General features: G+C 32.7%; 1 protein-coding gene across 2 annotated transcripts in view; it reads left to right on the top strand.

Annotated features, from left to right (window-relative positions):
* The window catches only part of FGD6 (FYVE, RhoGEF and PH domain containing 6), a 69,435-nt gene that overhangs the window by 18,718 nt on the left and 36,996 nt on the right, over nucleotides 1-13,721 (top strand). For both annotated transcript variants that reach the window (XM_058191409.1, XM_058191408.1), the window contains exons 3-5: nucleotides 9,685-9,841; nucleotides 10,946-11,013; nucleotides 11,107-11,137. In XM_058191409.1, coding sequence (XP_058047392.1) covers nucleotides 9,685-9,841; nucleotides 10,946-11,013; nucleotides 11,107-11,137 — 256 coding nt within the window. The remainder of the gene's footprint in view (nucleotides 1-9,684; nucleotides 9,842-10,945; nucleotides 11,014-11,106; nucleotides 11,138-13,721) is intronic.

Raw genomic sequence — 13,721 nt, 5'->3', positions numbered from 1 at the left:
TTCATAAAACTCTATTCTTGCATTTTGAAGTTACAAAACCTAAAAGCAATTCTGTATTATAGTAAGCTATTTCTCTAAAGATCCTTATGGCAGCAATCAGGGTTATTCTAATCTATATACAAAAAATATTCTTCCTTCATAATGTGAAGCTCATTAGTACTGATAAATAACATGAATGAATGCCAGTGATGGGTTTCGCCTGGCAAGAATAACGTCATATCTATAGCATATAGCCAAACAATGGCAGGATTTGAAAAGACACAGAAGCGCTGTCTTGAAGTAGTATACATTCCTGATGTTTTGATATTGTGCCAGAAAAAAAATGATCATGTTTTGAACAATATGATAACCTGGAAATTTTGTCATGTTTGCTCCTGAATTGCTATGTAAATATAAATTTATATTTATATTTATGAATTGCTATGTAAATATAAATATGCAGAACTTTCATTTGGTATTATCTGCATTACAAAAAATATTTTTACTTTTACTTTATTATGGCGATAATAAAACTTTGGATTTTCTATTTTCTGCATTTTTTGCACTGGTTGTCTCAGTAGACCAATAAGGAAGCAAACTAGTACAAAATAAAGGCATTTCAGTGTTTGAATTGTGAAATGATGTCATACAAATGTTAAGAAATTGCACTAAAATTAGGATAGGACAGAATGCAAAAATATGAAACGTTTCAATCTGTAGCTTGTTTTTTATGTTTGTAAACTGACGTTAAATTACAGTTTCTTTTTTTGGACATAAAGAGCTAATGATTTAAACTTGGTAAGATTACTGTTTAAGAAAGCCAAGATAATGTAATTTATGTTTTTCATCCCTAAAGTTGCAATTTATTTTACAAACTACAAAGTATGTATCTGAATTGATATAAAATATGTTTTAATGTTTAATTTCTTGAAGTGTACATTTGATTCATGTTTTACAAATGGAGCACACTTGTAATTTTATTGTGTAGGATGGGACTTATTTATTCTATCTTTTTCATCTTTTGTCCTTTTTTCCTTTCTTTAATTTTCTGCTCTAAATATGACATCTAATGAAATAGGTATAGTAAGTTGCACTATATGCAATTACATATAATTACGGTACGGTGTTAAAACTATTGTTTTTTAAAAAAACACAACTGACATATCCTTAACTTTTTGAAACGTCTCAAGAACTGTTTGTCAACTGGAAATATATATAGCCTGTGAGAACTGATGTTTGAGAATCAGAAATTGCTTGACTATAAATTTGAGGTCAGCTCTCAAAGTATCAGTAAATGTTTTTTAGTATAAATTATTGGCAAAATATAATCAGAAATCTGTTTATTTGTGAGATACAGCTAGGATAAAGCTGTTACTACTTTAAAGCCATAGTTAAGAAAAAGTGCTAAAATCAAGAACATCAAAGTGCAGTGGATAAATCTGAAGTTGCTTCATATTCTGTAAGAAAAGTACATCCAACATCAGAATCTACTGATACCAAAGAACTGATTCCACAAAGCCAGTCATTTGAAATTGTACATGAACACTGTCACTTCTTAGAAAATATTGGGCATTCTTCAGACTTTAATTCAATAAAACCTTCCATCAACATAATGGAAGATAACAGTATGTTGGCAACTGATGCTAAAGAGACTGACTTTGTAAGGTGTAGTAACCTATCGATGAGTTTGCCTAAACAAATAAAATTATCATGCAATCAACCTTTACCTGCTGTGGTGACCCTTGATGACTCTGCACAAAAGACAGTGACAAACTTTCAATTGGAACCAACTCGGTAGTATCAACTAAACCTTTTCCAGTTCCAAAACCAAGAAAGCTACACACTCCCTGTCTAGTTCGTCAAGATGGCATAGATGCTTCAGAAGAGGATGAATGTGATAGTTCTGGGATTCATGACTTTGCCATTAAGAATACAACAAAAATTAATGTTCTAGTTCAAAGTGTTTCCTATAAAAATCAAGAACATCAAAGTGCAGTGGATAAATCTGAAGTTGCTTCATATTCTGTAAGAAAAGTACATCCAACATCAGAATCTACTGATACCAAAGAACTGATTCCACAAAGCCAGTCATTTGAAATTGTACATGAACACTGTCACTTCTTAGAAAATATTGGGCATTCTTCAGACTTTAATTCAATAAAACCTTCCATCAACATAATGGAAGATAACAGTATGTTGGCAACTGATGCTAAAGAGACTGACTTTGTAAGGTGTAGTAACCTATCGATGAGTTTGCCTAAACAAATAAAATTATCATGCAATCAACCTTTACCTGCTGTGGTGACCCTTGATGACTCTGCACAAAAGACAGTGACAAACTTTCAATTGGAACCAACTCGGTAGTATCAACTAAACCTTTTCCAGTTCCAAAACCAAGAAAGCTACACACTCCCTGTCTAGTTCGTCAAGATGGCATAGATGCTTCAGAAGAGGATGAATGTGATAGTTCTGGGATTCATGACTTTGCCATTAAGAATACAACAAAAATTAATGTTCTAGTTCAAAGTGTTTCCTATAAAAATCAAGAACATCAAAGTGCAGTGGATAAATCTGAAGTTGCTTCATATTCTGTTAGAGAACTGTTTAATGAGGACAGTAGTTTTTGTTTTCAGAATTTATAATTAAATAGATTTGATGCAAAAAGGGATTTGAAATGAAGAAGGAAAAACTATTTGTTTTAATGAATTTATGTTCTTTTTCATTATTTGTCATGATCAGTCTGCAAACTACCTATGATTTTGTACCTATGTGGCCTTAAATATTGAAGAACAAAATCTGTAAAAAGTAGATTTAATCCATGTTTCAAAACAATGTATTGCCTGAATAATGTGTGAATTTAAATATCTGAAATTTACAGTTGACAGCAGAAGAGAATGATAGTTATATTATTTTCTTCTGTTCTGGAACAGATAAAATGGGAAGCAAAGAGAAAATTAATTCTAAGAAGTAAATTAATAACACAGTTGTTAAGTGAATCACTGCAGTTATTAAATTAATAACACAGTTGTTAAGTGAATCACTGCAGTTATTAAATTAATAACAAAAATATATAAAATCTTGGAGGATGGTGACATACCATGATGAGAAAGGTCATAATAGTGAAAAGATTATCTTCCAGTGGTAAGATATGGTTGTGAAAACTGGACACTAAGAAAAATGAGAGAAATTAGGCTACAGGTAGTCCTCGATGTACGACCACAGTTGAGCCCAAAATTTCCATTGCTAAGCTAATGGAACTATTGCTAAGTTGTTAAGTGAATCACTGCAGTTATTAAATTAATAACACAGTTGTTAAGTGAATCACTGCAGTTATTAAATTAATAACACAGTTGTTAAGTGAATCACTGCAGTTATTAAATTAATAACACAGTTGTTAAGTGAATCACTGCAGTTATTAAATTAATAACACAGTTGTTAAGTGAATCACTGCAGTTATTAAATTAATAACACAGTTGTTAAGTGAATCTGGTTTTCCCATTGAGTTTGCTTGTCAAAAATTCACAAAAGGGGATCATATGCAACCCAGGACACTACAACCGTCATAAATGTGAGTCAGTTGCCAAGCATCTGAATTTTGATCACATGAGCATGGGGATGCTGCAATAGTCGTAAGTGTGAAAATGGTCACATTGAAATTTTTCAATGTCATTGTAACTTTTGAAACGTCTCAAGAACTGTTTGTCAACTGGAAATATATATAGCCTGTGAGAACTGATGTTTGAGAATCAGAAATTGCTTGACTATAAATTTGAGGTCAGCTCTCAAAGTATCAGTAAATGTTTTTTAGTATAAATTATTGGCAAAATATAATCAGAAATCTGTTTATTTGTGAGATACAGCTAGGATAAAGCTGTTACTACTTTAAAGCCATAGTTAAGAAAAAGTGCTAAAATCAAATATTCTGTTAGAGAACTGTTTAATGAGGACAGTAGTTTTTGTTTTCAGAATTTATAATTAAATAGATTTGATGCAAAAAAGGGATTTGAAATGAAGAAGGAAAAACTATTTGTTTTAATGAATTTATGTTCTTTTTCATTATTTGTCATGATCAGTCTGCAAACTACCTATGATTTTGTACCTATGTGGCCTTAAATATTGAAGAACAAAATCTGTAAAAAGTAGATTTAATCCATGTTTCAAAACAATGTATTGCTTGAATAATGTGTGAATTTAAATATCTGAAATTTACAGTTGACAGCAGAGAAGAGAATGATAGTTATATTATTTTCTTCTGTTCTGGAACAGATAAAAATGGGGAAGCAAAGAGAAAATTAATTCTAAGAAGTAAATTAATAACAAAAATATATAAAATCTTGGAGGATGGTGACATACCATGATGAGAAAGGTCATAATAGTGAAAAAGATTATCTTCCAGTGGTAAGATATGGTTGTGAAAACTGGACACTAAGAAAAAATGAGAGAAATTAGGCTACAGGTAGTCCTCGATGTACGACCACAGTTGAGCCCAAAATTTCCATTGCTAAGCTAATGGAACTATTGCTAAGTTGTTAAAGTGAATATTGCCCCATTTTACGACCTTTCTTGTTAAGTGAATCACTGCAGTTATTAAATTAATAACACAGTTGTTAAGTGAATCTGGTTTTCCCATTGAGTTTGCTTGTCAAAAATTCACAAAAGGGGATCATATGCAACCCAGGACACTACAACCGTCATAAATGTGAGTCAGTTGCCAAGCATCTGAATTTTGATCACATGAGCATGGGGATGCTGCAATAGTCGTAAGTGTGAAAAATGGTCACATTGAAATTTTTTCAATGTCATTGTAACTTTGAACGGTCACTAAATTAATTGTTCTAAGTCGAGGACTACAGTACCTGTATTGTCAGTCCTTTGAAGAAGGCAAGGACACATAGAACAGCAAGAATTTCAGGAATCTCTTCTTTGTCATAAGGTAGCATAACAGACTCTTCAAAGATAGCAGTTTCACTCTACCACATTTTATGAACAACAAAATCAAGGCAGGGCTATTGTGAGTTTCTCTCCCAGGCTTTTTTCTTTTTCCCAGGACTGACTAATTCTTTCTCCTCCCTTATTGGTTCATAGCTCCCTTCTTCTGACTCAAGCCAGGTCTACATACTTTAACATCTGCTTTGAATTATTGATTTTGAAATAGAATCAAGTGTATTGTGGGCTGCAAGAACAAACAACCAAATATGCAAGACAAAACTTGCCTATTTCGAGCACCTGGCTGGATAATAAATTATGTGAGCCAGGTTGAGGAAATAGATGAAAGGGAATACAACAGATAAATTGGATAGATGGGATTGAAATGATTATTGGGATGTCTGTGGAAAAGCTATACATTATTATTAGAAGCCACTCAAGACAGAGAGCATCTGTCTCTACGGTCACTGGAATGAAACTGTCTTCTAAAGTTAACATGGCAAAAAACTAGTGTAGTATTCCTTTATTTAATTGAGTTAATTTGCTTTAAAAGTAAAATCAAGTAATTACATTCAGCAAACCAGAATGCTTCCTCTAGGTATATGAGAAGACGTATGAGAGATAGGCTGTGACAAGTCATTTTTCATCAAAGAACAGTATAATGACTCAGTGGTGATTTATTTCACATGACTGCTTATGCAGAAGTTTCTCTTTCAAAAAAAAAAAAACACCCAAAAAACCCTTACTTTGTAGTAATCCTTAACATGACAGTGTGGGAGATTGTTTTAATTAGCCTAGTATGCTGTATTTTTAGCTTACAAATTGAAATACATTGATATTCAGAATTATCCTTTTTTGATGGGTTTCTTTTGAAATCAGTTCATGAGAAATTGAGTAACCATAGAATCTGGCCTTTCTGGGTGTTTCACATTTGCACCTTCTGCTTTGCTTCCCAATATAGCTGCATATGTCCAATATCTTTACCTTTTGTGGCAGGGGCTCTCAGACTTTGGATATCCCAATTCTCTAAAATGAATTTTGCAACCCTTTATTAATAAAACTAATAGTGTTACTAGGGAAATATACTACTTTGATTATATTTAAGTGTATGCATATGCCAAAATAATCTTTTATAATATGAATAATAATTTAATTTAGGGCCTCTGTGGCTCAGGCTGCTAATGCAGCCTGTTATTAACAGCAGCAGCCTGCAATTACTGCAGGTTCTAGTCCCACCAGGCCCAAGGTTGACTCAGCCTTCCATCCTTTATAAGGTAGGTAAAATGAGGACCCAGATTGTTGGGGGCAATAAGTTGACTTTGTATATCTGAAATTTACAGTTGACAGCAGAGAAGAGAATGATAGTTATATTATTTTCTTCTGTTCTGGAACAGATAAAAATGGGGAAGCAAAGAGAAAATTAATTCTAAGAAGTAAATTAATAACAAAAATATATAAAATCTTGGAGGATGGTGACATACCATGATGAGAAAGGTCATAATAGTGAAAAAGATTATCTTCCAGTGGTAAGATATGGTTGTGAAAACTGGACACTAAGAAAAAATGAGAGAAATTAGGCTACAGGTAGTCCTCGATGTACGACCACAGTTGAGCCCAAAATTTCCATTGCTAAGCTAATGGAACTATTGCTAAGTTGTTAAAGTGAATATTGCCCCATTTTACGACCTTTCTTGTTAAGTGAATCACTGCAGTTATTAAATTAATAACACAGTTGTTAAGTGAATCTGGTTTTCCCATTGAGTTTGCTTGTCAAAAATTCACAAAAGGGGATCATATGCAACCCAGGACACTACAACCGTCATAAATGTGAGTCAGTTGCCAAGCATCTGAATTTTGATCACATGAGCATGGGGATGCTGCAATAGTCGTAAGTGTGAAAAATGGTCACATTGAAATTTTTTCAATGTCATTGTAACTTTGAACGGTCACTAAATTAATTGTTCTAAGTCGAGGACTACAGTACCTGTATTGTCAGTCCTTTGAAGAAGGCAAGGACACATAGAACAGCAAGAATTTCAGGAATCTCTTCTTTGTCATAAGGTAGCATAACAGACTCTTCAAAGATAGCAGTTTCACTCTACCACATTTTATGAACAACAAAATCAAGGCAGGGCTATTGTGAGTTTCTCTCCCAGGCTTTTTTCTTTTTCCCAGGACTGACTAATTCTTTCTCCTCCCTTATTGGTTCATAGCTCCCTTCTTCTGACTCAAGCCAGGTCTACATACTTTACATCTGCTTTGAATTATTGATTTTGAAATAGAATCAAGTGTATTGTGGGCTGCAAGAACAAACAACCAAATATGCAAGACAAAACTTGCCTATTTCGAGCACCTGGCTGGATAATAAATTATGTGAGCCAGGTTGAGGAAATAGAAGAAAGGGAATACAACAGATAAATTGGATAGATGGGATTGAAATGATTATTGGGATGTCTGTGGAAAAGCTATACATTATTATTAGAAGCCACTCAAGACAGAGAGCATCTGTCTCTACGGTCACTGGAATGAAACTGTCTTCTAAAGTTAACATGGCAAAAAACTAGTGTAGTATTCCTTTATTTAATTGAGTTAATTTGCTTTAAAAGTAAAATCAAGTAATTACATTCAGCAAACCAGAATGCTTCCTCTAGGTATATGAGAAGACGTATGAGAGATAGGCTGTGACAAGTCATTTTTCATCAAAGAACAGTATAATGACTCAGTGGTGATTTATTTCACATGACTGCTTATGCAGAAGTTTCTCTTTCAAAAAAAAAAACACCCAAAAAACCCTTACTTTGTAGTAATCCTTAACATGACAGTGTGGGAGATTGTTTTAATTAGCCTAGTATGCTGTATTTTTAGCTTACAAATTGAAATACATTGATATTCAGAATTATCCTTTTTTGATGGGTTTCTTTTGAAATCAGTTCATGAGAAATTGAGTAACCATAGAATCTGGCCTTTCTGGGTGTTTCACATTTGCACCTTCTGCTTTGCTTCCCAATATAGCTGCATATGTCCAATATCTTTACCTTTTGTGGCAGGGGCTCTCAGACTTTGGATATCCCAATTCTCTAAAATGAATTTTGCAACCCTTTATTAATAAAACTAATAGTGTTACTAGGGAAATATACTACTTTGATTACCGTATATTTAAGTGTATGCATATGCCAAAATAATCTTTTATAATATGAATAATAATTTAATTTAGGGCCTCTGTGGCTCAGGCTGCTAATGCAGCCTGTTATTAACAGCAGCAGCCTGCAATTACTGCAGGTTCTAGTCCCACCAGGCCCAAGGTTGACTCAGCCTTCCATCCTTTATAAGGTAGGTAAAATGAGGACCCAGATTGTTGGGGGCAATAAGTTGACTTTGTATATAAATATACAAATAGAATGAAGACTATTGCTAACATAGTGTAAGCCGCCCTGAGTCTTCGGAGAAGGGCGGGATATAAATGTAAATTAAAAAAATAAAATAAAAAGTATAAAATTTTGGTGATTTAAATTTCTTTATGCAGGAACCAGGTATAAAACTAATTTATAATTTAGTAATTCTCAGAAGCCTAAGCTCAGTTATGGTGCTTAAGGCACTTTTTAAAAACATTGTGATACTTAAGTTATGTCTCCCAGTTTGAGAATCTATGATTTAAGCCATTTGAGCTGTAGCCTAGGGCCACTCTTCAGGAAAATAACCCTCGATTTTCTCCATTCACACAACACCCTAAATTAAAATGAAACCCCATTTTAATTAAGCAAGAATCTCTTATGGTCCACAGTGTATCCCAGAATCATAATGCCACGTAACATATCTATTCTGTACCCGAATATTCTAGAACTTGGAACATTAGAGCCTTGTTTAATTTTAAAACAACTTCAGGCAATTAATTTCAATTTTCATATTTTATTTCCAGCAGCAAAGCTGTGCTTTGCACAAGATAAAAGTAAACACTTTCTGCCAGGGGTGCTGATGTGGTTAAACTAGTTTATACGATTGTATTCTTAATTCAGAATATAATGCCATGTCATATTTTTGATGCTAATTTAATGCGCTTACTAGTATGCTACTCTAAAATATTTGGTAAGGTTCTTATTAGGCAACATTTAAAACATTTCATTGTTTGATATTATTACAGAAGATTAGTATATAAAATAATCTGATTAAGATAAGTACAGCTAATGAATAATGATGATATTTTGAGGTATTTTTATTAAAGTATATTTTAAGTTCTGAGCTGACTTATATAATAGAGCAGATAACATTAACATTTGGATAACATATGGTATATTTTAACTGCCTTCAGAAACCTTTGAATATCAATATGTTTTTGTTTGAAAGTGAGTATGGGTAAAAATGATTTTGAAGTCATCAGAAAATAATAAAAAAATAAAAATTCTGTCTCATTGTGAGACAGAAAAATGAATGGTATCATGAGAAATGTTGACATTTTTATTATTAAAAAAAAATTAAGACAAGGTAATTTGTAAGAGACTAGGATGATCACGTTAACAACTGTGATTGAACAAGATTTGTGTTCCTTTATGAAACTGTTATTCTCCGTATTGGTGAAGACAGCGGCCAGGATGGGTGACACTCCTCCGTTCAGATTGGTGGACTGAGTCTGACAAAGTTGTTAAGTCCCTTATGCAACCCTTCTTTGAGGATTGTATTACACAATTTATAATTGTATTAATAATTAACAGATTTCTACAGTGAATAGCATTCTGTGGTATCAACAATTAGATGGAACTCTGCTTATGTTACACAATGTTGTAGGTCATCTGCAGAACATGATGGATCAGAATTAATGTTAGAAGATATACATTCAGATGATGAAATAATGCCAAGAGATGTGAACAGTTCTGATGAGGATGAGGATGATACGAATTCAGACTCCAGTAAAGGGGAGTCTGATACACAAGAAAACAAGCAAGTAAGACTGTAACGTTTACTTACATAATCTATTTTGTCACGAGTCTTTAGAGAATATTGTTAACAGTTGGGAAAAAATGAAAGCAATAGGGAAAAAAAGTACACCATAACTTCTTTTATTAGAGAAAAGACAATATTTATATTTACTGATGACTGGAAACCCCTTTTCCCAAGTTTTTATGACTTGGGAAACTCCAAGGTTTTTATTTAAAAATTGAACTTGTTATTTATGGTTTTGATGATGAGACAGGCTAGATAGTAGAAAGAAGTTATGAAGTAATTTTAAAAAGTGATGCTAAAATATATTTCTAACCTCAGAAGCCACTTCTTTATGGCTTTTCCTTTATCTCTTTCTTTATCTCTTGCTATTTCTTCTACAGGTAGTCCTTGACTTATGACCAAAATTGAGCCCAAAATTTCCATTGCTAAGCAAGACAGTTGTTAAGTGAGTTTTGCCCCATTTTATGACTTTTCTTGCCACAATTGTTAAGTGAATCACTGTAGTTGTTGAGTTAGTAATACAGCTGTTAAGTGAATCTGGTCTCCCCACGGACTTCGCTTATCAAAGATCACACAAAAGGTGATCATATGACCCCAGGATATTGCAACCATCATAAATACATGCCAGTTGCCAAGTGTCTGAATTTTTATGTGACCATGGAGATGTTGCAATAGATGTAAGTGTGAAAACAGTGATAAATCATTTTTTCATTGCCACTGTAATACTGAACAGTCACTAAATAAATAGTTATGAGTTGAGGACTACCTGTATTTTCTTACTGCACTTTTAACCTTTTTGTTCATTACACACACACACACACATACACACACACACAAATATATCTATACATACATAGAGAGAAGGGGGAGGGGGAGAGAGAGAGAGAGACGTAGAAATGGAACCATCCGTCATAATATTCTGATTATAATATATTATCAATCATTATAATAACTGAATATTCATCTGCATATGGAACAATTGAATATAGACAATAGAGCTGCATGCAATAAAATTATAGGAAAAATTTTATGTGTAATATAATCCAATAATATTGCTTTTTTACCCTTCCTATGTTGCTCTTTTAATATTTGCTTTTATTTTTAGTTTAGGGCATCTGGAAAGAAAACAAAGGTTTATCATATTGCTAAGGAAATCATGAGTTCAGAAAAAGTGTAAGTATCTGTGTGGTACTTAATTAAATCTACTTTCCCTTACCTTTCCTCTCCCTTTCCACTGAGGTGCTTTTGTTCTTCTCTTGTCAATAGGTTTGTAGATGTTCTAAAGCTCCTGCACATTGTAAGTATTTAATTTTACTTTTATAAATATGTTTAGTTTATAAACATCTTAGCTTAATCATCCCTGAAATGCTTTAAAAAATTGTCTTAAACTAGGATTGTTATAATGTTCCTCTTTGTAAAAAACCTAAATCTCATGGAACTCTGCTAACAAGTTAAAACAGAAGGGATGTAATCATGATGTTTGATCCAAATTCTGCAAACGTTTTGAATCATAGATGGGGATGTTCTTAAGTCTTTAGATTCAGAACTAACAAAACTGAAAATAAGCACATGACAGACAGAAAGGAATTCATATACATTCCCAGAAAGGTCAAAATGTAGTAGAACCAGAAATTTGTTTTTGACATCTCAACATTCTTCATTTGTGTGTACATAGGTGAACCTTCATATATTAGGAAAATATAATGTAACTATATTGTACATTGTTATTATTTACATTTAATCTAATCATAGTTGTGATCTGTAAGCTTATAAAATGTGGGACTTAGTTTATGATAATTTATGCAATTAAATGTGACCAGAATACGATCTCTTATAAGGTGCTTTAGGAGCAAATGTTGCACATTATTATTCGATAGTAGAAAATAGTAAAATGATATATTATTATTTATTTCACTCTTAGAATCTTTAGGCTTTATTTACATGTGTTAAAAACATGTAAATGGCGAAATATACAATAAGACTTGAATAATCTGGTAGTATTATTTTAACTAAGCTTTTAAGTAACTGCCCCCCCCAGCGTATTCGAGCATTACCAAAAGTATGTGAGCTTAACTTACTAGGCATCTACATTTAAAGTTCATTGTTGAGATTTTTCTTTCTTTTGGGAATCAAAATTCAAAGGCTAAGGCTCCTTGACAGTTCAGAATTTCTTAATTTTGTAGCCTATCATCCCTGAAATCCAAAATACCTCCACAAAATTTAAAGCAAAGATTCTGCCTCCTATATTTGTTTATGTTTTTCGAAGTAAGGTTAAAAGCGTGAAGTTGGATGCATATTTAAAGAGCTCAATCTAACTTTTTGTTTGTGCAGAAAATTAGGCTTCGTTATATGAGCACTATTAAAACTGATCAAATAGAAACTTATAGCTTTACAGAATAAGCTATTAAAAGTTTATATTCCAAATTGATAGCTCTACACAGTTTTTTTTAAAAAGATCTTTTTAATTTTCAGATAGCACTTTTATTTTTTTAATTGTTTATCTTTCTTATTGTGTTATCCTGTAAATTGCTTATTATTCATTTTTAGATATATAATTTTAGCTGCATTGGAAGCCCTGGCAAAATGTTTGATTTCACAAGCAGCAAGAACAAATGAAAATTTAGAATTTGGGCAAATAGACACTAGTTAAAAAAGGATTTCTTTGGGAACCACTTTGCGCTTGTTAATTTTCCTAATGCGTGGTTGTCAAATTTGATTGCATTACAGGCCAAAATTGTGACATACTGTGACATTTTTGCCTTTGCGGAGCCAGGTTGGGCGTGGCCTGCACGTGATGTATCTGACCTGTAGGCTGCCAGTTTGACAGGCCTGCCCTAATGGCTATTATCTAGGTAGCATGGCAACTGTATGGGTTAGGAACATATGATAAATATGTCAAATAAATTCAGATATTAGTTTATGTACCAAATTTAGGAAGCTGCCCAAATTCTGGATGGCATACAATATACAACAAACCTAGGTAATAGGCATGAATGCTTTAGTATAATGATACCTGCATATAATGTTGAAGTTATAATCTGCATATTAGAAATTAATGTGATTAGGCAGTGAACATGATTGCTTTGTACTTATAAAGAAGAACATTAAAATTTCCTTTCACGAAAAGTACTCCTATACAAACATCTTCTATTTTAATATTGTCATTTTCCCGTGTGGTTTCAGTGTTACAGAAATAGAGTTTACCGAATGCTATATGCACTAAATTTAGGAGGGCTTATCAGAGTATTACAAGTCACTTTTGAAACTGTTCCAAACTCAGTCTACAACATACAGCGGAATGTGTGTATGCTAATGAATAGCAAAAATACGGCTTCAATGTATGAATAAATTTATTTGAGGGTAGAAATAAATATTCTAACATTAGCAAAAAATGACCATCAAAAAAGGATAATTTATTTAACACAACGGGCTGCATATTGCACTATGTAATGAATGAATTATGTATTTACAGTAACAGCTGCATATTAAAGTTGAGGGGCATTATAATTCAATATTATAGTTCTGCTCAGCATAACAATATAGTAAAATAAGCTTCTCGCATTTTTTTCTGTGTCATTTTGTTTGTATGACAATGAATTTGGATTGCATATACTGAGAAGAATTTATGATTGCTTTTTATCTGTCTTTCTGAAAAGCTATTTTTCTCTAATATTGTATAGAACAAGATTATATATCCATTAATATTTGTATCAGTGAATCAACGGATGTTCAGATTTAATTTTGGGCGTTCAGGGTGTTTCCCCACCCCTTTTGCTTAGCTGGAGCATTAGCGGAAATATACATCAGTTATTTTCTTCAGGGGGCTAAGTTGAGAGGAGAAGTAATTATTCTGTTATTTGAGCCAAAAATGCTACATGTCA

The sequence above is a fragment of the Ahaetulla prasina genome, chromosome 7, assembly GCF_028640845.1.
Source record: "Ahaetulla prasina isolate Xishuangbanna chromosome 7, ASM2864084v1, whole genome shotgun sequence".
In the NCBI taxonomy this organism is placed as follows: Eukaryota; Metazoa; Chordata; class Lepidosauria; order Squamata; family Colubridae; genus Ahaetulla; species Ahaetulla prasina.
The sequence above is the reverse complement of the archived record's forward strand: the minus strand, read 5'-3'. Positions and strand labels throughout refer to the sequence as shown.